The sequence below is a fragment of the Triplophysa rosa genome, linkage group LG22 (genome assembly GCF_024868665.1).
Source record: "Triplophysa rosa linkage group LG22, Trosa_1v2, whole genome shotgun sequence".
NCBI classification, from domain to species: Eukaryota; Metazoa; Chordata; class Actinopteri; order Cypriniformes; family Nemacheilidae; genus Triplophysa; species Triplophysa rosa.
The window spans coordinates 18662639-18689864 of record NC_079911.1 but is presented as its reverse complement, the minus strand read 5'-3'; the positions used below and the strand labels follow the sequence as shown (position 1 = coordinate 18689864).

The window sequence follows — 27226 nt, the reverse complement described above, 5'->3', positions numbered from 1 at the left end:
TTGGTTGAAGTCAAATGACGTCAAACTGACATTTACCGTGAAATCATATCTGACGGCTCAAATTATAAATCATTATTAGGAGGTTACCGATGTAAAATGGGGCGATTTAGATCTAGTGCTCGATAACAGTTTTTTCTTAATTTTTAACAAAACAAATGTGTGCATTGCAGTTTGTTTTGTGAATAACACACCTTTTCCTAGAATTACAGAAATGTGTGCTGTAGTGCAGGAGTCGAGAAAGGCTTGAATGCTGTTTCATGTTGACTGGAGAGAGTCCACGGTTTCACAGAATGATGTCATGGAGGAATCAACTTTGGGACATTTTTATTCTGTAATTATTTATTCTGGTGCACAGAAGCCAAACACTGATCTGAAAACCTCTCTCAATCGCTGCCTGAATCACATAGACTTTCTAGAACCGTACACATCCAAGAATGGTTCCTAGGGTTCCCATGCTATCAAGTTTTGGGGCTTTTGGTGTTTGAATACGTTAGCTTTCAGGATATCTATAAACGTGTGTACTCAAAAACATTTGCAACATTTTTGTGTACAAGATGTAATCATTTAAATCTTACAGTCTCTTGGTTTTGTCAAAACAAATCAATGATTTTTATGACATCATTCTGCACTTCAGCTTCTCATCAGATTCCAGGCTGTGAGGTGAACCAAACACTGTTGGCTGTTGTGGGAGGAGCCTCTCAATATGTCCCGCCCTCTCAATGCACTTCAGTGAATCTTAAAAGACCTTTCTTTGGCGAACTTTCATCAGAAGTGTCGTTTTAAGTCTATCCGCGGTAGATGAGTTGAGTTTGATTTAAAAATAACCAGATGCAAGCAAAAAACGACTTAATGCCAAACATTTGATCAGGAACACTGTTAGAAGTCTCCGAGCGGCCCGGCAAATCTTCGTCTCCACCACCCGCAGATCAAACTCACTCAGAGGTTTTTACTCGTAGGCTTATGATAATCTGAGCTGCTGTTGAATTATAAATGGAGCAGAAGAAAGTTGGTGTATGTGTAGCGTTTCGGGCTGTGTTTCTGTGAAGTCAAAAGCAGAGGCTTATGTGCGGCCGTTCTGAATAAACTCATCAAGTGCAAAGTCAACACGAACCCTGACCAGATTAAACTCTGTTGTGTAATTTGTTTTTTACTGTTTACTGTTACAGACATGAACGATACGTTCGTGTGGCTTATTGTGGGTTTATTATCAGATTTATAATTCTCACCTGGCGGATAATAAACCTGGCAGCAATCCCAAAGATTCATGTTGGATTCTTTTCACTTCGGTTGGTGAAAACCCAGCAAGAACCTTCAAGAGCATCACTGACATTCTTCTCAAAGTATAAAAATCTGGTTTCAGCTGTTTAGCGTCTTTATTAGCACATTAAAGTGTTTGACGGGCAGCTTCAATTAATATTTATCCATTGTGCAGCTTTATATGTGCCACATAGCCGTGGGGATTATGGGATTGAACAGATGGAGAAGTGTCTCTGAATCTTCGGTTCTATGGCTCTCTTTTCCTCTAATGATGTCATCGCTTTTCATGCCAAAAGTGTCACAGCTGCATAAAAAAACAACAGCAAACAATGAATGCAAGCAGATGGAATAACAAAAATTATTTCACTTTATGCGCGTAATTAACATTGTTTTCTTTCATGCGTGTTGCAGCAGGATCGATTTAAAATGCTTGACGTTGGTTGTATTTCTCCTTTATGCTTTATGCACGCTCAGATATCGTGCTGATGTATCTTGGCACGTTTGCCCACCTTGTTAGATAAAGTTGCTTTGAATTAATCCGATGCGTTTCATCATGCGTCATTACGTGCACCCGTGCTTCGCCCCGTCACTCATAGTCTTGACAAGTTTCTTTAATAGTTTCGCATTGTTAAACAGAATAACGTTAGGGTGATGAAGGATGCACGCTGGCCGAGCCGTCAGGTGTGTTTACTTGAGATAAAAGAGCAGATGAGAGGGAATGTGTTTCATGTCTGACAGTGAGTGCGTTTACATGCACAAAATAAACGGATATCAAAAATCATCTTATAAAAGAAACCTATTTTCACGTGTTTATGCATATCAATAACCAGCTACGCAGAAAAACACGTTTACATGGACATTTGGACTTACCAGGTTTCACGCGTACAGTGACGTCACCATCGATAGTCCTTCTACTAATTAAAAATACCACGGGAAATCATACTCCTGAAAGTCATGTAAATGCGTAAAACGGGTTTCTTTTATCGGGGAAAGCGCATAAACGGCGTAAGCAAAACCCGCTCGGAAGAGGTAGTTTTTTGCCAATTGCTCCGATTCCGCGCTACATGTAAACGCCTTTAAAGGTTTTCTCTCAGTTTTGTTTATGTGCGCATGTCTGACAGCGCAATAGTAAAAGTCCCAAACGAAAGTAATAGTAAAATAACGCATAAAAGTCCGCTCTCGAATCATGCAGTTGGTGTAGAAACGTCAAAATGAAGAACTATTGTTGCATATGCAGGAACTGCGGACATGAGATGTAAAAATACAACTTCTGACCGTTTTCCCGCTGCAATTTTAATGACTAAACAGACTATCGACGACGACGTCACTGCACGCAAGAAACCCGGCAAGTCTCAAACTTAAATATCTTTATTCATAAATGTAGGTTTTTAAAAACCCCTCCTTCCTTTTTTCATTTTATAAATGAGCTTAAAACCTTGTCTTTTTCACTTGAGAGATTACAAAGCAATCAGATCAGTTTTTCAGTGAGATAAGTGCCTTGTAACCATCTAAATCCCCTTGTATTGGAACATGTATTTATTTAGTTTGTTTCACCTTTATATGTAATATGTCATATATAATTTTTATATATTTTTTATTATATATAATTTAATTTATGTTAATATTCATTTATATTATTATTTTGTTGTATAATAATTGTAGCATATTAACAATTTGTTGAATTTTGTTGTGTGATAATTTTATTAAACAATTTGTTGAATGGGTCCTGTAGTTTTTTGACATTTAAACAAACCGTATGGGACATTGACATCTAGCGGTTGAGCTTGGTATCGCAGTCTAAATTAAAAATATTGGAGAGGCAAATTTAGTAAGTAACGTTTATTCTCGGTTTCTTTTCCTTGTTCTCAGAAATAAACTACAGATGCTTTATTGTTTGTGAATGTATTCCGGATGTTAAGGACAGTCCACGAATGTGCACACGCGCAGTAACGTTTGTTTATGTTGTTACTTTGAAACCGTCTATAAAGTAACAGCTTTAAAGGGGTCAAATAGCTATAAGTTGCACATGCATGTATTTGATACGTAAAATTGCAAAAATTAAAGTGTCGGAACAAAAGATGCATTCTATCTAAAAGCGAATGCTCACCCAGACCTGCCTGAAATGCCTCGTGTAACCACACCCCCACAAATCTACGTCAGTTGGTGGTATGATTTGACTAAGACCGCCCAAATGTATACGCAAGTAATTAGGATACGAGCGAGGAAAATGACAGCGACGAACATGTTGCCTAAAAAGAACGGTACGTTACATCTAAATATGGCAATATTTTGCAGGTTCGACATTAACGCTTCGCGAGAAGTGAAAATGTTTTGCAAGTGAGAGAAGAATTTTACTTGCCGACCGGACAAGTACCTTGAAAAAAATTAAAACAACCAATATACACTCACCTAAAGGATTATTAGGAACACCTGTTCAATTTCTCATTAATGCAATTATCTAATCAACCAATCACATGGCAGTTGCTTCAATGCATTTAGGGGTGTGGTCCTGGTCAAGACAATCTCCTGAACTCCAAACTGAATGTCAGAATGGGAAAGAAAGGTGATTTAAGCAATTTTGAGCGTGGCATGGTTGTTGGTGCCAGACGGGCCGGTCTGAGTATTTCACAATCTGCTCAGTTACTGGGATTTTCACGCACAACCATTTCTAGGGTTTACAAAGAATGGTGTGAAAAGGGAAAAACATCCAGTATGCGGCAGTCCTGTGGGCGAAAATGCCTTGTTGATGCTAGAGGTCAGAGGAGAATGGGCCGACTGATTCAAGCTGATAGAAGAGCAACTTTGACTGAAATAACCACTCGTTACAACCGAGGTATGCAGCAAAGCATTTGTGAAGCCACAACACGCACAACCTTGAGGCAGATGGGCTACAACAGCAGAAGACCCCACCGGGTACCACTCATCTCCACTACAAATAGGAAAAAGAGGCTACAATTTGCACGAGCTCACCAAAATTGGACAGTTGAAGACTGGAAAAATGTTGCCTGGTCTGATGAGTCTCGATTTCTGTTGAGACATTCAAATGGTAGAGTCAGAATTTGGCGTAAACAGAATGAGAACATGGATCCATCATGCCTTGTTACCACTGTGCAGGCTGGTGGTGGTGGTGTAATGGTGTGGGGGATGTTTTCTTGGCACACTTTAGGCCCCTTAGTGCCAATTGGGCATCGTTTAAATGCCACGGCCTACCTGAGCATTGTTTCTGACCATGTCCATCCCTTTATGACCACCATGTACCCATCCTCTAATGGCTACTTCCAGCAGGATAATGCACCATGTCACAAAGCTCGAATCATTTCAAATTGGTTTCTTGAACATGACAATGAGTTCACTGTACTAGAATGGCCCCCACAGTCACCAGATCTCAACCCGATAGAACATCTTTGGGATGTGGTGGAACGGGAGCTTCGTGCCCTGGATGTGCATCCCACAAATCTCCATCAACTGCAAGATGCTATCCTATCAATATGGGCCAACATTTCTAAAGAATGCTTTCAGCACCTTGTTGAATCAATGCCACGTAGAATTAAGGCAGTTCTGAAGGCGAAAGGGGGTCAAACACCGTATTAGTATGGTGTTCCTAATAATCCTTTAGGTGAGTGTATGTGTACAGTAGAATAATACGAATATGTGCATTAGACAGAGCTGCGTGTATGTGTGAACTGCGTTTGTCGTGGTTGTTTGTGCGTAACAGTAATCAGTAGTGCACTGCACTGAGTCCATGTAACGTACGTTAACTAGATACGAACGCGGAATCCTGTTATTTAAATGTCATCTGGCTGTTCTGCTTGTCTGAGTGAATTATGTGCACAGTTTAACATTCAACACGGGTGATGGTCGAGGATTTATCTGCGTCTGCACTGTATGAGGATATGAACACATGAACTTCATCTCCAGAGTTGCTCTGAGAGTTTATTTTACGAGCGTTTTACTGTTTGAGTGAAGCTATTGGCAAACACACAAAAACTTGAGCCTTCCCAGAAAACCCGTCAAAATAAAAGTCCTGTTGAATTGAACACACACTGTAGTGTTAAGTCTAAATTTTTGCCTCTTCCTCCATAGTTTTTTTTTAGCCTGAATTAGATTTAATTACATCAGAAGAATATCTATTACCTGTTTATTTCAGTATGATAATTACATATATAAATAATAATAAAAAGCTAATAAAAATAGCATTTCTCTAGGAAATGTTATATCGCAAGAAATATCGTTATCGCAATATTCAACAACAAAATCGCATATTTTCTCAATATCGTGCAGCCCTACAAAACATGCAAACTGTGCTGTCCTTGCTCACATTTGTAATAGACCGTTTTTGTCTGGCTGTCATTTTTTGACTGTGTCAGGGTGAAATGGTTTAGTAGACCTTCAGCATCTGTTGAGACTGAGGGGAGTGAGCTTCATTTGTCACCGCATTAGCCCGTCATCAGCGTTCAGATAAGTCTCTTGTAAAAATGATATTAAAAGTTATGAAGAGGTTTCATCACAGCGCTGAGAGAGTCTGTATGATGAATTAACATCATTAGCCGTCGTCATCTTCTACTGTCGTTAAGATTTCTGGGTTTTTCTGGAATTAGGAATTAAATTGTACAAGTGGAGGCTTAGTAAGAGCCCTGATTCACATCTGTCAGCATGATACGGGCTGCGTCCGCATCTACTGCGCAATCTGCAGCCGCAGGATGTCTGAGAATGAGAAGTGGCCGATTATATTGATCATCATCAGAAAGCGTCTTCACTCCTGTTTTCCTGAATACGCTGCGGTTGGCAAACTTCTACTTACTAGATAAAAGCACACGCACGTTACCGTATGCGTCTTTTTTCTTATTGTGAGTTGCAGCCTTCAGTTCTGAAGCGGGAAGAAAAAGAGATCTATTGAATCAGATTAACTCGCTTCATCATCAAAGGAATGAAAATCACTATTCTTGTCCCGGAGGGTCTGTTTTAAAAAAAAATGACAAAAGCCCGGCCCCACCGTAGTTGGAGGCATCCAGAGCTGTACTGCGTGAGGAACGCTGGCTTCTCAGATATGGAAATGAGATGCCGTTTCCTACAATATGACTGAGACTTCAAAATGATGTTTCGGAGAGAAAATGATTGCGGCAATCCAGTTAGCCGACTGCAGCGAGCCGGGCCGACGTATTGACATGTTGTTGATGGCTTTCTGTACTTTATACGCACACAACTAATAAATGAGACGAGGATAATTATGTTCCAATATATATTCAATCCGCAGATCCCTGTGAAAGACTATTGCCGTAAAAGTAATAGGGGACGTTATTGTATTCCGCTGGGAATGTAAACAAGAACAGTTTCTCGGCGCTTGTAATATAAGAAGTAATATACAGAATATTTCATACGCTGCATTTGTTTCCCCATAAATAAATGAAGAAATGGGGGGCTGTACAAAGAGCACAAATATAGGCCTGTGGAAAGTAGACTTACTTTTTTTAAACGCTGTCCTAAGTAAAAGCTCAAAACATACCTGTTCCGCATTTATTTGACTAACCATGTATTAACTAGAGTGAATTGATCAAGTCTAGTGAATGCTGTAGTATACATAAGTGTTTACTATAACAAAGTTAAGTGATTAACACAAAGTACCATACTTTACTAATGTATACTATAATATTCTGTTGTATTATATATTGATAAACCGTAGTATATACCCTAGTATACTTTTGTATTTACTATAAATTACTATACTATTTCTTATAATAAAGTAAATTGTGGTTTACCGCTATTTTGTAGTAATCTCTAAACTTTGTTCATGTATTCTTCAGTATTATGTAGTATTAACTATTGATAAACTGTTGTACTTCACGTTAGTATTTACTATAATAGAGTGTAGTAAATTGTAGCATACTGTGTTTTTTTGTAGTAGTAGTATCAACTAGTGTTCAAATCTAGTAGGCTACATACTGTAGTATACTGTAATATTTACGATAGTAAAACTGTAGTGCACGTAGTACACTGTAGTATTTTGACGCAATCACTACACGTTGTTAATGTATACTATAGTAGGCTATTCTTTAGTATTAACAAGTGTTGAAATCTAGTACATACTGTTGTATACTTTAATAGCCTATTTATTTACTATTGTAAATTGTAATGCACTGTAGTATATTATAGTATACTACACTTTGTTATATACTAAATTGTTGTATACTGTATGTATACTACAGCATTCTGTACTAACCTATAGTGAATTGATAACCTCTAATAAATACTGTAGTATACTTTAATATTTACTATGGTAAGGCTCAAAAAACACCGTAGTAGCTAGGCATTTTACTCAAGTTTACAAGAGTACTTCTAATATATACTACAGTATACAGGGTCGGATGTGTTTTATTTCTGGAGGTAAATGCATTTTTAATAAACATCAGCCAGGTTCTCAGGTGCTCCAGTTTCAAAGCGCTGATGGGAGAAGCTGTGTTCACAACCGTGATGGCCAATCCAATCGCATGACTGATTTTCCAGATCGTTATTGAAGTCAATTTGAAATCAAAATTGACCCGGTTTACTTTATTTCCTGGTCTTGCTGTGATCCAGTGGTTATTCCAAAACAAAAATGGACGTATTTGTGATCTTCCATCAACAAACCTTGCCTTTTCATCTCCTTAAATGTCTTGTTTGAATGATGTTGATTTAAAGCATGTGGTTGATATGACAGAATTCTGTTTGAATGGCTGGTGTGTGCATGGGTCTGTTTTGATCTTACTAATATCTGTCTGTGTGTTTTCAGAGAGCTGTGATACACCACTGGTGTCCAGTCTGCCTCAGTCGGCTTTTAGAAGTTCCTCCGAGTTGTCGAGCAGTCACGGGCCGGGCTACGCCAGACTCAACCGCAGAGACGGTAACCAAACACACACCACACCAGCTTCTGTTTAAACCCTTTTAGGTGATCTTTTATTATTCAACTGGATTTTTGAAAGCTGTTTGTCTGTGTTAAACTCCTGGCCACTATTCAACATCATCTTTGTTGTAAGGTGGTTTCTAGAGTAGTTTAAATGGTTGCCAAGGCGTTGCTAGGGAGTTGAGCAAGCAACTGATGTCATTTGTGGTTGCTCATCAGTTTCAGTTCCGTTCCCATAAGAAAGAAAAATCACAGATGAGATCTCTTTAAAATCTTTTTAAAGTATTTCTACTAGACATAAATGAGATTCAATGGAGAGCAAATGGAAATCTGATGAGATCATGTAAGAGCCGTTTAAGATCATCGGGACTTTACCTAGGACTGTCGGAAGGGGAGAAATCGGCCCGATTATCTTTTGGTGTGGCCCCAGCATAAATTGATACTTAAATCAAACACAACTGAGAACCGCATCAAATCTCCTGAGCTATGAAAGAACATCTGAGCGCAGGGCTGGGGAGGAACGAAATACATGTAACTTGGTTTCGTATTTAAAATACAAAATTTGAGTAACTTCATTTCATTACAGTTACTTTTAAATGGGTGGTATTCAAATTACAGTTACATCTGAAAAGTATTTCAGATTACCAAAGGGATTACTTGGAATTTTAATGTTGTTTACAAAAGCGTCGGCCAAATGACTCAATGTAAATTTAAACATTAATATATAAACTGTAACAGGCGATTAATGTTAACAGCAATTGGTGATTCTCTGATAATGTTGTTTCAAATATATAAGCAGAGGAAAGCCGTCTCTCTCTCTCTCTCCTGTCTCTCTCTCTCTCTCCTGTCTCTCTCTCTCTCTCCTGTCTCTCTCTCTCTCTCTCTCTCTCTCTCTCTCTCTCTCTCTCTCTCTCTCTCTCTCTCTCTCTCTCTCTCTCTCTCTCGCTCTGTCTCTCTCTCTCTCTCTCTCTCTCTCTCTCTCTCTCTCTGTCTCTCTCTCTCTCTCTCTCTCTCTCTCTGTGTCTCTCTCTTTTTGTCAGTTTCCAAAAAAATGTCAAACGTTTTAGTCAAGTGTTTCAAAACCTATAAACACTACCACACTTACTCTTACTCACTCACTGTGTTCATATATTTTTCCATATTTTAGAATAATAATAAACTCATCAAAATGAACCTTTAGACTAGACTGAGAAACATTTCACCCAAGTGTCCAAAAACCTTTTACCAGTAGTTTGTATATACAAGTGTATAAGTTTTGAAACTAAAAAAATCTATTCCCTGAGAAATCTTGAACTTTTTATTTACCACCTGATTTTAACTTTAACGCGCCACCAAGAAGCTTTAAGACGATAGTTTGACCTTCAGTCCTAGCGGTGGTTTAAGATTTGTATTGATTTTCTGAAAATCTCACTCAGTTCTTGTAGAGCCGCAAACATCTTGGCATTTCATTTAGCCTGAAGTACTTAACGAAAAAGACAAACATCAGGGAATGTCTATGGAGTCAACAGGCCACACTCACTCCATACATCCGTTTCTGATAGGATGTCTGCTGACTATAGCTAGTAGAGCTTCCTGCTGCCATATAACTTCACATTTTGAAGTGAAATCCAAATGCAAAATTTGTCTTTTTATCATAAACAAAATCATCAAAAAATGAATTTTGACCATTTTTTACATGCTTTGTGCAACCTGGTCATCACGCTTTCTTCTGTGAAACCTAAAAGAAGATATTTTGAGAATTGTTTCAGTGGTTTTGTGTTCATACTATGGAAGTTAATAGAGTCGATGTTGTTTGATATTTTCTTCGAAATATCTTCTTTTGTGTTCCGCAGAAGTTTGGAAAGAATTTTGTCTGAACTATCTCTTGAACGCTACATCCACAGCTCAGACAACTTCCGACGACATTTGTTGTATTTTTCCTGTTGAAATGCTTTCAATCACAGTCCAGCTTATATGCTGTATTTCATTGCACAAACCTGCTGGGATATCAACTGAAAGCCCCTGGAATCACGGGATAAATAAGCGAAGCTATAGCTTTTAAAAGGCCGCTCGTGCTAATTCCCCAAAGCCCACCGGCTCCGGCTGTGAAGAGTGCTGGATTTCTCCGAAATCATTCATTCTGTTTCTGTCATTACAGGTGCCATTAGCTGTCGCTTAAATCGTGGGCTGTTAGTGTTAGTCTATCAGCAGGTGTAATTGTTGCAGATAAATATACAGATATGAGCAGTGCATGGAGGGTTTAATGAGAATGTAAATTTCATTGTGTTTTTTGGGCTGGCTGCTAGCAGCAAGAGAGCCGTTTCAATTATATATTCTGTCTCCAGGGTGTATAAAACGCACTTATGAGGACCTCAATTATATATTGAAGCGAAGAACTATAGAACGGCATTTGAAAGCAAGTCGTTCACTTATAATTAATGTCAGAAACGCAGATGCGTGCGCGCTAGGAAAATTGAGCGCGTTACATTTTGTAAAACAGCTAAATGATTATAACTTTCTTTTGAGTCTTTCACACGTCTTCAAATTTCTCGGCGTTTAAATAGTTTGGCATTTAGGTTTGTACGCAACCTGAAAACGAGCAAATTAGATCGGTGTGAAATTCTAATTGAAATGCTTTCAGATAAACTTGAATAGTCATTTAACTTCATCTTGATTTCTGTTCTGTGTTTTACTCAAGCCGAAGGTAAAATAAGGCAGGTGGAAGCTGTTAAGATCTATTTGTGTTCATTAAAGTCAACACATCAGCAAACAGTCTCATCCGCTCAATGTTATAATAAACGCTGCTACTTTAATCAACATTTCTGCTAAATTCATCTCGGTCGAAACTAGATTTTGTCCCTTGACTCTAGCTGGCGGATTCATGGTAAATAATAGATGAGGTTGAGGGTCTTCGATGGACCTCGAGTCTTTGGAACATGTTGCTGAACTGGTTTCAGTGCCATTTTGGCGTTCTTGGTAGATCATTTTAGCGACACTGTTTACATCAGTTTAAACAGTACTGTTCAAAAGTTTAGGATCTCTTTTTCCGACTTCAGAATAATAGTAAACTCATCAAACTATTGAATAACACAAATGGGGGTTATGTTGAGACCAAAATAATTCAAAATAAACCTATTGTATTTTATTATAGGCAAATCTAAATGCAAAAATGTTTTGTAAAGTTCTTGAATTAAAATTGTGTTCTTTTAAAAGTATTATCAGCTTTATCGCATTTCATGCTTTTAAGCAGTTCCCTAATTTGTTTTCCGTTCTTCAGAATCCGAAACAAAATCTCAGGTTTCCCATTGAATCTCATTATCTGGATCACTCCAAATGGTTTGTTGCAGGTCACTGATCAGCTAATTCGTCATTAAAGATGATTTGTCTGTTTCTTGCAGATTTAATGTCTCTGATGGTTTTTATGTGCTATAATATGATGAAATGGTGGTCTAAATGAGCATCACGGCACCGGTCGGCCGTCCTCCTCCGTGACCTCTGATTAACCTCAATCTCTGTGTTCATCTAGAACGCTGCTTTTTTTTCGGAAATGGATCTTATTCACAATGAGGTTATTATATTTTAATGAAGACCCTAAGAGAGGTCGCTAGGGTGGATTACCCTGTTTTAATAGGATGTAAAAGAAAATACACACATCTTCTTGTGAGTGTGTGATATATTCAACTGACGGGATGGAAAATGTTATTGCTCAGATGTTGTTTCAACTCAGATGTTTCTTTTAAAATTGCTTAATAAGAAATGAGAGATCTGTTTACATGCATGAAAGAGTATGGAGGTGTAAAATGAATGTACATTGAATCCGGATTTGGGTCAGTTTAATGAGAAATGTTTGAGTTCATATTGAGATCTTCAATAACATTGACTTTTGATTGCAGTCTTGACAAATCTCTTCTGAAACTAATGGAGACATTTGTGTCTTTTTCTCAGGAGAAATATCTGAGACGCAGATGAGACTTAAGCAAAAGTTTCCATTTGCTCTCCATTTAATCTCATTGATGTCTTAGAGAAATCATTGAAATATTAATGAGATGTCATCTGTGATTTCTTTTTCTTATGGCTTGGTGTTTTTCTTGAACTTCCTTTAATTTTGTATGTGAATGCCACAGAATCATTTTAAAAGACATTAGTTCACACAGATGTTACGTTCAGCTCTTATAATCTTTCTCAAAATCTAATAATTTGCTCACCTTTTCCTCTCAGTTAATGTCAGCACGCATTCTTATTTTTCTCTCAGAGACACTTTCCATGATATTACGAAAATGCTGCTTTTCTGAAAGCTGATTTAAATTCTACACATGCTAGATTCAGAGAGGGTTTCTGTGTGCGTAGGAAAGTTCTGGCCGTCCACCCGTCTATTTTATTTTGGATAATGAGCAGAGGTCAACGCATTTAGCTTTTTTGTGGACAAGTGAATGTTTTCCCACACACTTTTAGCTCGGCTTTTCCCTGTTGTCCTAAATACTCAAATAAGATTGTTATTCTACCGTAAAGTTAACTATCTGTTATGTAAACAGTGGCGGAGTATGCAGTTTGTATTTTAATAAGGTCTTGTTTTGTTTGACTGAACATGTCGAACACAACAACACCACCACCCATGATCCAATGGCTTAAGTAAGTTTATGGTGAAAACAAGCAACAAAATCTGTCCATGGGGTGAGAAAAATAAACTTGAATTAGGTACTTGAGAAAAAGTTGAAACTAAATTCAAGTTTATTTTTCTCACCCCATGGACAGATGTTTTTGCTTGTTTTTACCATAAACTTACTTAATTCTTACATTCTTTTTCATAAAACAAGACTAAATATCTTAGGCCACTTTTCTTGTCAAGTAATCGTATATTGATTTAAGAAGTTTCAGATATTTTCACTAAAAACAAGACAAAAATGCTTAGTAAGAATGTCATTTTTTGCAGTATGTACTGTAGTCAGCGGGTGTGATTCAAGCCTTTACTCCATCTGTCCAACGTAATTTCTGAAATATATTAAAAGGATGAAGCTAATAGGATAATACGCTTTTTGAGTTCATATTTAAATGAATACAAAAACTGGAGACGTGACATTCCCGGGTCTTTTTCAAGAGAAGCATGTGAGATTCAGGAGGCGTAAGCAAAACTGTTTGCTCTCAGTTGTATCACTATTTGAGAGAAGCGACTGTTATGATTTAGAAAAAAACAAGTATGATTTAAGATCATTTTATTAAGAATAGTTTAGTAAAGTTCAATTATGTTTTAAGTATACTTCATGTAGTACGTATACTAATATCAATGTAGTAGAAGTATACTTGTAAGTGTAGTATTTAAATACTACTTCTGACTAAATTTATCTACTTTTTAGGTTATAAAATAATACTTTTTAGCAATTTCATGCTACAAGTAAATATACTGTTTAGTTCAATACTTATAGCATATTTTTTCAGTTCAGTACACTTTGAAGTATTCTCCCAGTAAACTACTAGTTTAGTAGTTTTTATTCTCTATATATACACACACAAGTATAGGCCTGTCTGTCAGTATAGACAGGTATACTTGATTTATGTGTAATTTTAAGTATATTTCTAAGAACAAAATAGGCAAAAGCATACTGTACGTCCTGGTCTTTAGTTTACAAGAAGTATACTAACAGCACACTTGAATAAACTTGTTTTTTTGTAAATGCTAGAAAGCATTGCGGGCGTCTTTTGATGGCATTGCTTTCTTCTCAGATATTTACTTCAGATATTTCTCCTGGTTTTCCAAGATATCAAAGTATCTAATAATCTCAAACATTTCTCATCAAATTCAGCAAAACATCCAGGTTCAATTGATCCGAGCTATTGAACGCTCTCTCTTTGTAAACGGCTTTGGATAAGTGAATAAATGTAATGAGATGGTAATATGATGGCGAGCAACCGTTGTTAAGGTATGACTGTGTCTATTTTCATTTCTTCAGACTTTCAGGATAAACATCTGAGACAAACATCTTGATACTTGGATGAAACTCTTCTCAATCCCAACGATAAAACAACAACAAATGGATCTCTGCGTCTAAAAACATTTTCTTCTCACGAGTACCATCAGCGTCTCAAATATTCACATGTCTTCTGTTAACTGCCCTGATTATGAGCGAGAGAAGCTGGCCAGCTCAGGTCGGGTTTGCTTGTCCCACCTGTCTGAAATCAGCGTCCATCTGGCGCCTGACTCATCACGCCGCCGCCATAAACCTTCTCACTTTCTGTTCTGCCAACACAGGGCTGGCGTCCCGGGCAGGTGTCAGTCCTGCCCGCTCTTCACCTCAGCGTTAGGTCATTTTATCATGATTTACAGCGGAGAGGTATCATTTACGACTCGGTCTTATCTGATTTACCCCACGCTGCTGAGCTGTAAGGTGGAACGTCCTGCTGTCACGTCGAGGTTATGAGGCGTGGAGTCGCACGGTGGCCTCGCTACTCCAGCTGCTTAAGAGGGATTCGACTGAGATTTTCTAGTTATTTGTGTCAGTATTTATTGGTCTGCTGTAAGCAGATGGACTGCATGACGTCCTGATGGGCTCAGAATATCAATGGTGTTTACAGTACGAGCATCAGAGCAGAAAGCTTAAAGGTGCAGTTCACCAATATGAATATTGGGTCATGACTTGCGTACTCTCATGTTAGTCTAAAACAGCGGATCTCAACCTTTTTGACTTCAAGAAACCTCCTGATTGTCAACAACAATATTTGAAGACCTCCAGACTCATTATCAACCAAAAAAACTTATTTAGTTATGTATTTATTAATGTATACATTTTATATATTTATTTTTATTAAATTATTAGAAATTAATATTTGTGTTATTAATTAATATTTTGTTTTATTTATTTAAAAAAAAAATTAGCTTTTATTGAATCATTCCTCCTTATGTCATTTTGCCTCTTTCTATGACTTTTTTTATTTGTAAGTTGTTTGTTTTTCATTTAAAAAAAGAAATATCTTGATTTTTAGTTGTCGTATCCAGGGTTGCCAGATCCACGCCTTTCCTGCAGCGTTGGGCTGCTTTTAAACTGTTGCCGTGGGTTGTTGGAAAGATTTTGTTCGTCAATGGTCATTTTTATTTTATGTAATTCATGCTGCAGGTTATTTATGTACACAGCCTTTGTTTAAGATCACTTTTAGAAGGTCTTTTTAAAAACGAAATTGTGTGTAATGCATAAGATCTGTAGAATACATATTTTAAGGATGGTAGAGACATTTTTCGAGTTTTAGTGTTGGGTGGGGTTCTGGGGCTAGTTTTGTCACGCAGATCTGGCAACCCTGGTCATTGCTTATTTTAATGCTCGGTTTGTCTCATTTTAAATCGTACGTCTTGAGTCAACTTAAGAAGTCACACTAGTTCGGTCGAGTAAACGAACAGAATTTAGGTTTTCTCATTGAACAGCACAATGCCAGGAGCCAGATGTGTTGTTCAAAGACACAAAGAGAATTTCACACATAAAAAGATCGATATTACGCTAAATGGAGGAGTTGTTAGACTAGAAGCAAATCCTTAACAGCATTTTTACTGTAAAACGTTTCTTCTTCTTTAAGATTCAGTGATAAATAGGCACAATTTCGCATTTAAACATCAATAAAAAACGGGGACAAAATAGGATCTAAATTCCAACATAGTGAGCTGACTACCTAGACTAGATTTTAAACTGTCATGCTCCTGAATACCAGAAGGTAGACGGTATAATTATGTTCCCTTGTCTGGGTGTACTGTATGTGTCTGATCTTGCGAAGTGGGAAGCATCTTGTGTCTCTCATGCTCCAGTTCAGTCACTTAAAGGAACAGTTCTCCCAAAACTGAAAATTCTTTCATCATCTATTCACCCTAATGTCATTAAAAACCTACTTTTTTCTGCCGAGCACAAAGATATTTTGTGTCACGTTGATCTTCTGTTCTTGATGGACCATCTCTCATGTCTTGCAGGTGCTGGTGGATGGTCTCCGCTGGACTCTAATAAGTATCAGTGGCTTGAAATCGACCTGGAACAGCGGACAGAGATCACGGCTATCTCCACGCAGGGGCGTTATGGGAGTTCTGACTGGGTCACGCGTTACCTCCTCATGTTCAGCGACACGGGCCACAACTGGAGACCGTACAGACAGGAGGACAGCATCGGGGTGAGTCAAAAAGCCAACCTGAATGAACGCAATGTATAATTAAGGGAAAATAATTCAGTTTGTACACGTTTATGAGCCGCTGGTGAAGAGACGCTATAAAGTTTGATAGAAGACAAAACACATTTAGCAGGTTTATGAGGCGAGAGAGCAACCAAACTACATTTCCCATTCTCTCTGGCAGCATTAGGGCGAATAAATACGTCCAAGACGTGATGCTCTTCATTTTGTTGCAGAAACTAAAAATACATGAATAAATTGTTTAGATATAGTAAGGATGTATAGATTGAATGCGCTGTAAGTTGTTGTTGTGTTTGTAAACATTACGTAATGCATTAGCTAACATTAACTAGCAATGAAAAATACTTTTACAGCATTTATTAATCTTAGTACATTTTAATTTCGGCATTTGCGAATACATTTTTAAAAGTTGTGTTTGTTAACATTAGTTAATGCGCAATGAACCAACATGAACAATTGTATTGGCAATATTTAACATGAACAAAGGTTAATAAGTGATCATGAGTTAAAGGGACAGTTCACCCAGAAATAAAAATCCTGTCATTATTTACTCACCCTCAAGTCCAAACCTGTATAAATGTCTTTGTTCTGATGAACCCACAGAGAAAGATATCTGGACGAATGCTTGTAACCAAACAGTTCTTGGACCCCATTGACTACCAATAAAGACGGAATTTTCATTTTTGGGGGAACTGTTCCTTTAACATGAACTAAAAATAATTTACTAATAATAACAAATTCGACCTTATTGTAAAGTGTTACCCATAAATGTAAACGGAATTAGCAAACAAGTTATATCACTTGAACACGTCATGTCGTGATTAGGATTTTCTTGTAAGAACGAACTTCACAGAAAGGCTTGAAGAGTCGACCCGTGCTTGTCTTATCTGTAAGAGAAAGATGTTGAAAATGATCCCAAATCCTTATGAAACTTGTGAATGCATCACGCTCGAAAGAGTTTAAGCATCTTCTTCGTGTATTGCAGAGTTCAGCACAGGAGAAAGGTTGCTTTAGGATACGGTTAACCTCTCTTTATTTAAATGAGCTTGGTTTACAGACGGGTGTTAAGGGTGTGAAAATGTTTTCATCATAATTGAGTCGCCTGTGGCCTTAAAAAAACGCGTGACTCTCTCTGTTTATTTCTGACACCTTGAATTACATTAAATGAGTCTTTGTTGGGGTCAGACGCTGCTGGCGTTTAAAGGAGTCTGTTTTCTTTACGGATTTTTAGGATGAGGGCCACTGAAGCCGTGAGAAACCACCAGTCACGATTTCAACTTTGGTCACGAGCGTTTGGAGACCCAAGCGTCTTTGCTTTCTTCGCTCTTGTGAGTGTGAGAGCTCGTCGCCGGTAAGGCTGGAGTATTTGCACCTTGACTCTCGCCGTGTTTCGCAGGCCACTTTAGAGCAAATGAGATGCGCCGCCTCAGCGGGAAACAGAGAAATGTATTCGGCTTAACGTTCCACTCCAGCAGACGGCTGATCCCTTCAAAGGCTCTGGGAACGCTGGAATTACTTTCAGCTAAGAAAGTTCAAATTGCGCACATTTCTGACAGATATAAGGAGAAAATGAAAGTTGCTCTCTGAAGAATCATCCAAAATAACGCTTCTCATTTCCTTCGCTTGCTGGTAAATGGTCGGCCTGACCTTAGGCTGGATCTGAGCACTGGTGCGTGTTTTTTGTCGGGTAAACGCCGGCGCTATTGATTTCCTTTAATACAGCGAGGTGATAGAAGAGACGTGTGGCAGTATTCATGCGAGTCGTGAATATGTCCTCTGCTCATTGACCCTCAGCGTTGTCGGATCGTGGAGGTCTCCACGCGGTCTCGCTTCATATTAAGTGGATTCTGAGTTATAGAGTCTCGTGTCCTGCTGTATGTAAACACATCGGACACCTGGCCGAGTTCAGGATCAGAAATCAGCCTCTTTGTTATGTAACAGAATAATGAAATAAAAAAATGATGTCCTGTTGTTGTTGTTTTTTAGGCTTTTACAGGGAACTCTAATGCTGACAGTGTGGTGATGTACAAACTCCAGCATCCAGTAACTGCCCAGTATCTCAGATTAATACCGCTGGACTGGAACCCAAATGGCAGGGTTGGTTTGAGATTGGAAGCGTATGGATGCCAATACAGTAAGTGTGATTGACAGATTTCAATATGAATGTTGTCCTTCTGAAACCTTGTATCTCCATATTTAGTGATTTTTGTTGTTGCCATTAATCATTATTAAAAATCGTTTTGCGATAAAAAGTATTAAAAAGTGCCTGTCAACTTTGACAACACAGTATGTAATCATTTAAAAAATACAGTGTTTTTCCATTTCCTGAAAAACAGCGAATTTGGACATCCGAGTTTTCGGAAGGACACAGACAATATGCTTGTAGGATATTTAATGTTATGAAATATCAAAATTGCACATTTGTACTTTACAGGGCTGTACAATATTGAAAAGAAAATGTGATGTGTTCACTCACTTAATGATGCAAAAAAAACTTTACGTTTGTAAAATCTGAGTTATGGCCACTTTAAATAATAACTTTGTTAATATTAATAGTTAACATGTTACGTTTCACATTCTTTATGAGGGTCAACAGCCATGTTTTACTCTTGCAGAACATAAAAACAAATCTGACAATGCCATTTGAACAATGTAAACAAAATAATTTAACTACCAATGCTTAACTTGGTATTACCCAGAAAACATCAAGAACATTCAGGTAAACACCTGAAACAGAGTTGAGTTAATACTTTGTCTTTCTTCACATTACTTTTTGCTTAGTATTACAATGATTCCGTTATTACAAACCATTGCGAGATGCATCTAGCAATATGTTTGATGATTGTGATATATTCTTGCAGCCCTACTACTCAAACTTTACATGACAAGATCAAAAATACAAATGCGCTGCCCATTTTATGACGAACAAGATTTACTGAATGCTACTGTTGTGTTTTAGTAGAAAACAAGATGCATTATAAATGTTATATTGTACATGTTTTTCATATTTAAAGTATAACACAGTATTGGGTAAGAGATTCTAAAGAAAGGAATCGCACTGTGTGACGTAACGTTGTGTCACGTTCTTGATGTTAAAATACTGTCTTGTATGCCAAATTGAAGTACATGTGAACGCTTTCGCTGCTGTTGGTTAAAGCAGTCCGTCAGTTCAACCTCTCGCCAATTCGCACATTGTGCCTAATGAAAACCTTAATGAAATACAAAATACACGTTCATTCTGATGTTCCACAATATGGCCTTTTTATTTCACAAAAAATCATCAAACTGTGCTTGTGGCATCTCGTCTGTTTTCGTATCTTATCGCTGCAGCGCAGAGCACCGTGGGCCACCCTCTTTCAATCAAACGCCAGCACATGACGCTAATTTATGATTGGTCATACAGAACGTGTGTGTGGCGGCTTTGTCCTGTGGCTCTTTTAAAGAGATGTATTGTCGCTGAAATCACACTGGGCAGAACTGCCGAGGTTTTAGTCTGTCTGGAATTGTGAGCTGTCAGCAAAGGCTCGTGGGTATTTTAGCCGTGAATGTGCACGCAGAGTTTATTCCTCTCAAGTGAATTTAAATGTTGGAATTGTTTTCATGTTCAGAAATATGGCAGGCCATTATTAAAAGTTTTAGTTTCGTTCATTCTTCTGGATGTGTTATTTATTGCACAGTTGATCCAGGTGCTGGCCAGTGTCAGACGGTTGCATCATTGTGTTGACCCAACAGATTTAAATTCTCTCTGCTCCACTTACAGCGGAGAAGCCGCTGTGCCATATGTGAATACATTATAATGCCAGTACACTTGCACGAATGCACTTTATATTGCACAAATGTACTGTGTATTGCATAAATGCTCTCGAAATTGTACAAATGAACTTTATATTGCACAGCAGCATTTTTTATAGCACAAATGCATTTGAAATTTCACAAAAGCATTTTATATTGCACAAATGTACTTGGCATTGCACAAATGTACTTTATATTACACAAAAGCATTTTCTATTGGACAGATGGACTCAGTATTGCACAAATGCACTTAATATTGCACAGATGCACTTCATATTGCACAAATGCACTTTATATTGCATTAATATATATATTGCACAAATGTATTCAATATTGCACAAATGCACTCTATATTACACAAATGCACTCTATATTGCACAAATACACTCTGTATTGCACAATTGCACTCGATATTGCACAAATGGACTTTATATTGCACAAATGCATTTGATATTCTACAAAAGCATTTTATATTACACAGATGTATTCGATATTGCACAAATGCACTTTATATTACACAAATGGACTTCATATTGCACAAATGCACTATACTGTATATTGCATTAATATATATATTGCACAAATGCATTTGATATTCTACAAAAGCATTTTATATTGCACAAATGTATTCGATATTGCACAAATGCACTATACTGTATATTGCATTAATATATATATTGCACAAATGCACTTTATATTACACAAATGCACTCTATATTGCACAAATACACTCTGTATTTATTGCACAATTGCACTCGATATTGCACAAATGGACTTTATATTGCACAAATGATTTGATATTCTACAAAAGCATTTTATATTGCACAAATGTATTCGATATTGAACAAATGCACTTTATATTGCACAAATGCACTTAAAAATTGCACAAATGCACTCTGTATCACACAAAAACATTTTTACTTTACAAATGTGCTCTGTATTGCACAAATGCACTTTTTGTATCACTCTTGTATTACACAAATATGTTTTATATTTCACAAATGCATTTAAAAGCCTTTTGTTTACGACACTGAAATGAATTCTTATTTCAGAAATCCCAGTGCACTCTTTTCAAGTCATTTGAGATGTGGAGAATTGAAAGTAATATCTGTTAATGTAATGTCTGTGCCAGTAGCAGATGGAATTACAAAAATAACTGCGTTTGTCCTGGATAATCAAATCTAAAGAATTTGGGAGAGGTGCAGAAATGACCACCACTGTTCTAGGGTGTTGTGAGTGGGTCTTTAGTGTATATTCTGGACTCTAGATATGATATGCTACTAAAATAAACAGACCCATGTTATATAAGCAGCAAAATCATAACATTAACACACTTAATAAACTGACTTCAAATGTGACTTCAGGTTCCTCTAAACGTATACATGCCTTAAAAGATTTTAACATAAATTACAAACTTTGTCACTTACATGTTGTACCTCCTTCAAGTATGATGAAGGATTTAGCATTTTAAAACGATCAGAGTTCTCTCTTTGAACCTATGTCGAGTTTCTTGTTTTCTTGTGTGTGTTTACAGGGTCTGATGTGGCCGGTTTTGATGGCAGTGGTCACTTTCTCTTCAGACAGGATCCCAGCGCTGGTTCTACAGACAAAGATGTTTTTAAAATGAACTTCAAAACCCTGCAGAGCTCTGGGATGTTGGTTCACATGGAAGGCTTCAGCGGCCTCACGCTCACTGTGGAATTATTCAAAGGGAAACTTTTACTTCAACTCAGAAAAGGTACAAATACTCCTGTTTTCACTTGAGATGCTTTGTGTTTATGACAGATACGATTCTTTGCAGCATTAAAGCTTTGTATTATCAGTACCCTGTAAGCTGATAAAACAAATCATACAATAATGATATAAAACAAAAACGTGTGTGATCTGGACATGTTTTTTTTACATCTGAAATTTGAGAGATGCACTAAATCATAAACATATGCTCTTCTGCTACTTTATTTCATTCCTTATTAGTGTGAATATGGGACATTACCATTAGATTATCTGTATCAATAATGCAGCAGGTGATGGAGGAAGGTTTAGCATTCATGAGGTTCAGGTCTGGAATGAAGCGCCTGCAGGTGTCATTCAGAGACGCAGTCTGTCGTATGGCCGTATGGCAGCCCTTTCCAGAATGCCATCTGCGTGCGCTGTGTCTGAGAGCCACTGCCAGCGTCACGGGGCACAGATCTGCTTCCTCTCTCTTACCAAACACTGGCACAAATACAACTGTGTACAAATGTGACGACATGACACACTTTCAGAATCAGTTAAGAGAACAAATGCTCATTTGGACCCTTCGCTGGTTAGCTCATTTCTCAAATGAAATCCTTCCCTGTGCTGACACATCATGCGGAGCTTACTTATGTTGGACGCGTTGTGAGAAGAAAGTAAGAGGCCAGCCAGATGTCCTGCTTAACAGGAATGTCTCTTTACAACAGAATGAAAGTCTGAGCTCTGGTGAAGGAAAATGTAAACACTGAAACACACCTGAGGATCAAATAATTATTGCAACACATAGTGTTGTGTTGTTTGAACCCAAAACACTTACAACAAATATTTATACATCGAGAGAGAGAGAGAGAGAGTCAGGCAGACAGACAGACAGTCATGCAGGCAGACAGACACACAGTCTGTCTGTCTGACAGATAGACCGTCAGACAGACAGACACACAGTCATGCAGACAGACAGATAGACCATCAGACAGACAGACAGTCATGCAGATAGACCGTCAGATGGACAGACACACAGTCATGCAGACAGACAGATAGACCATCAGACAGACAGACAGTCATGCAGATAGACCGTCAGATGGACAGACAGTCATGCAGGCAGACAGACACACACACACACACAGTCATGCAGACAGACAGATAGACCATCAGACAGACAGACAGTCATGCAGATAGACCGTCAGATGGACAGACAGTCATGCAGGCAGTCATACAGATAGACCATCAGACAGACAGACAGTCATGCAGGCAGACAGACACACACACACACACACACACACAGTCATGCAGACAGACAGATAGACTGTCAGACAGACAGACACACAGCCATGCAGACAGACAGTCATGTAGGCAGATATACACATAGTCATACAGATAGACAGACAGGCAGGCAGACAGACCGTCAGATAGACAGACAGTCATGCAGGCAGATAGACACACAGTCATACAGATAGACCATCAGATAGACAGACATACAGACAGACAGTCATGCAGACAGACAGACAGACAGATACATACATAGACGGACAGACAGACAGTCATGCAGGCAGGCAGGCAGACAGACAGTCATGTAGGCAGATATACACATAGTCATACAGATAGACCGTCAGATAGACAGACATACAGACAGACAGACAGTCATGCAGACAGACAGACAGATACATACATAGACGGACAGACAGACAGTCATGCAGGCAGGCAGACAGACAGACAGATACATGCATAGACAGACAGACACATGATAGCTAGAGAGACATACTGTACATGTTTCATGTATATATAATGTTGCAGGTGTTATTTTGGCAATGAAACATCTGTGTTGGATTTGTGATGTATAATTGAGTTTACAGTGTCAGAGGGAATATTTCAGCATAAACATGAACCGTCTGCACTTTTCTACTCTTATCGGTGCAGGTGAGAGGCGCAGCGCTTCCAGCTTTTCATTGGGAATGTTGTATTTTTATAGAAAGTGAAGTCTGTGCAGTTTGTTTTGTCGGATAGAGGAAGTTTTAGTGTCTTGCGTCTGTAAATCTGGCTGTGGGTTCTCGAGAGTTTTCCATCATAAAATAACTCAAGTCTAACTGCTGGTGTCTGCGCCCGCTCTCTTCTCGGCTTTTACCATAATTTCAAGGAAATGAAAGATGTCTGTCTTTCCTTATTAGAGGGGCTGTGAAAGTGCTGAAGCGAGCGTTGGCCTCGCTCTTACAATGCTGGTAAAGCTGTAACTAAATACTTATGGTTAAATGATGCTAACAACCAGCTTTACCAGACATCTTTTGTGGAAAGGCAAGTATGAATTGAAATAAAACAACCGGTAATTACATTTCTTTACTTTTGTCTTCCTTTTGGTTTGAGATGAATGTGGCCCTTTCGGTGTTTGTTTTTTGTTTCTTGTTTCTAAAAGCATTGTGCCCGTACAGGCGTACCTTTCAGATATATAAAACATGCCAGTGTTGGATCTGCATCGTGTACATCGTGTTTTATCTTTGGAACATGCGTGTCATGCTTAATCTACAAACCTTGAATAAATATACAGCACAAAGTTATTGAAACAAGAAAAGACAAAATGTGTCACAAGTGTAATATTCTGAATGAGTCTGATGTGACAAATGGGTTTTTATGTAACGCTGTTGTTTTAACGTTCCAGCGCAATACAGAGACAGAGGTTAGATGCTGGCAAATGCTCGCTGTCTGTGCAGAAAATAAATAAACAAATAAACAGCGACATGAAGATTTATGTCCCATATCCCAAACAAATTTATTTTGCCTGTAGTTTGCATTCATCAAGCTGTCGGTTTATATTGTGCTTCACTGACATTTTTTGCCTCAAACTTTTTTCTGCTAGTGGGATTTAAATATATATTGGTGTTGTGAACATATTGATTCTGGTTTTAATAATTCTATCAGTCCATGAGACCAAGACAGCCGTAAATATAGCTATCAAACAGAGTTTTTAAGACGTGTGAGACAGTTGTATTTAAAAAGACTAAAAATACAGGGTAGAATAAAAAAGTAATTTTCTCATGAGAAAAATCTTTCTCCATTTAATCTCATTGATGTCTAGGAGAAATAATTGAGATCTCATCTGTGATTTTTCTTTCTTATGATTATCACAGCGAGCTCAAACATCTTCTGCTGTAAAAGCGTAACAGCTTATTTTCAAAGGCTTAAAGACTTGTTTATCAGCACCTTAAAGTAGACAGGCGTCACAACGCTCGCAGATAACAAACCTGTGAAATGAAGCGTAATGTGACTGACTGACAATTTTACTCACTGAATTTTTAGGCCGAGTTTATTTCACCACTGCTGTGACACTCTAAATACACAAACTGCAGCTGTTTACACATTGAAATGTGGTTTTACGTGGTTACATTAACACATTTTACATGAATCTGTTGCAGGAGCGGATGCGGTGACACATTTATGTTTTTGTTTTCTGGTCTTAAAGGTGCGTTCACACCGTGAATGATACAATGACGCTAATGCTGGGTTCACACCAAACGCGAACGATCGCGTTCCACGTTCTTTATTACTCGCAGGAAAGGTTTGTTATTTTCGCGTGAGTGACGCGATCTGACAAATATTTTCAACCTTCGCGGAAGACTAGATTGACGCACGTTCGTGGCAATCGCACCGCCCGATTCGCATCATTAGCACCGCCTGCCGCGAGTTCGCGTCTATACGCATCTTTGCACGTTCTTTATTTTTCGCAGGAAAAATTTGTTATTTTCGCATGAGTGACGCGATCTGACACCTTCGCGGAAGACGAGATTGACGCCCGTTTGCGGCAAACGCGCCGCCCGATTCTCGTCATTAGCACCGCCTGCCGGGAGTTATATAGTCGTCTATTCGTGCCTTTGCATTCACTTTGTATGTAATTTACTTGCGCAAAACGCTTAATTCGCATTTGGTGTGAACCCAGTGTAATTATATAAGCATGCACACCAGTGGACAATAACATTATTTTTTTAAATCTTGCGCTGCATTTTGGCATTTTAAATGAATCAGCTCTTTAAATTTTAATGGATTGTGATTGTCAATGTTTTATCATTCATCAGCTGGAATAAAATCGCTCTGATCCAAATCGTATCATTCCTCTGTTATGTTACAGTTGTACTGTGGACTCCACCATTTATAATTTATACAACTTTTTATGAACGAGTTGAACGAGAAAAAATGTAATAGTTCACTCATGGAATTTTTTGAATTCTTTTGTTGTGGATTAAAAATGAAATACATGGACAGAAGTTATAAACTAACCAGCAGCAAACAGAAAGATCCACCTAAGACTTGAGACTTGACGTTGAGCTAACCTCAGAAACTTTGACACTTCTTTTTAACCTAGTAAGCACCAAGAACCCATTTTCATAAAGCTATGTATAGGCTTCAAAGGCAGAAATGTCTTTTCAATGGGATGTGAGCGATTATTTTTGAGTGTCATGCTCAAGGTGTATTGTGGGATTGACGCTGGCGTATAGAAAGCCTTTGACAGTGTTTAAGATCAACTTACAAAATCGAGTTCTTCATACAAATAAAAACCTATAAATGTCTGTTTCTGATAGAACTGAACTGTGGTGGATTGGTACCATAAACATTTCTTTTTATTGTTTTGTCACCGCTTGATTTGCAAAATAATAATGCAAAATCATCATCAAAGTTAGTTTTTACAAACTAGTGAAGAGTTTGCTGAAAACCAGCTTTAATTTTTTTCCACTGACAGGGTCACACAGAGGCTAGTGTTGTCATATATAATGTTTTTTGTTGTTGTTGTTGACGTGCACATAACATTAATCAAAACAACACTTCAAAGTCTAAAATGAGTATCACTCTCATATGAGCGAACACCGGAGGTCAAGACTGAAAGATTACGGGCTATTTTTTATTCCTGTGTTTCGCATACTTTCCAAAGGCAACGAGGAATGAAATATTGAGCAGCTGACCACTAAATTTTAAATAACATCACAGCATAAGGCAGGTACGAGGAAAAGAGAGACGCTCACGTCCATATAAATGAAGCAGAGCGTGTTTGTATTCAGCAGGGCCAGAGACTGACCAACAGTGACCCGGCCTGTCAGACGTCACCGTCATTTTGATTAATAATTGATAAATATGGATTGTGTCCTTTGTATGTTTCATATGAGCCTCACTGAGCTCCACTCATGCACACGAGCGTTTTATCATTCGGTGACACGTTTCATAATGAAAGTTTCTCATCTCAGTGTTTGAGTTCAGGAAATCACAGTCATCTGAAGAGACACATTTCTGATCTTTCTGATTGCAGACTGATTGGCTTTTTCATAAATTACATATCATGTGTTATGGAACATTGTGTAATGGTCTGGTATTTGCTGTTTCATATCTTCTGTGAACAGATAAAAAATTTTTTAGAGTGATCTCTCTCTCTCTCTCTCTCTCTCTCTCTCTCTCTCTCTG

General features: G+C 38.1%; 1 protein-coding gene across 2 annotated transcripts in view; it reads left to right on the top strand.

The window, feature by feature from the left end:
* The window catches only part of cntnap3 (contactin associated protein family member 3), a 76148-nt gene that overhangs the window by 6896 nt on the left and 42026 nt on the right, over positions 1–27226 (top strand). For both annotated transcript variants that reach the window (XM_057320856.1, XM_057320854.1), the window contains exons 2-5: positions 8024–8134; positions 16056–16249; positions 18254–18401; positions 21594–21797. In XM_057320856.1, coding sequence (XP_057176839.1) covers positions 8024–8134; positions 16056–16249; positions 18254–18401; positions 21594–21797 — 657 coding nt within the window. The remainder of the gene's footprint in view (positions 1–8023; positions 8135–16055; positions 16250–18253; positions 18402–21593; positions 21798–27226) is intronic.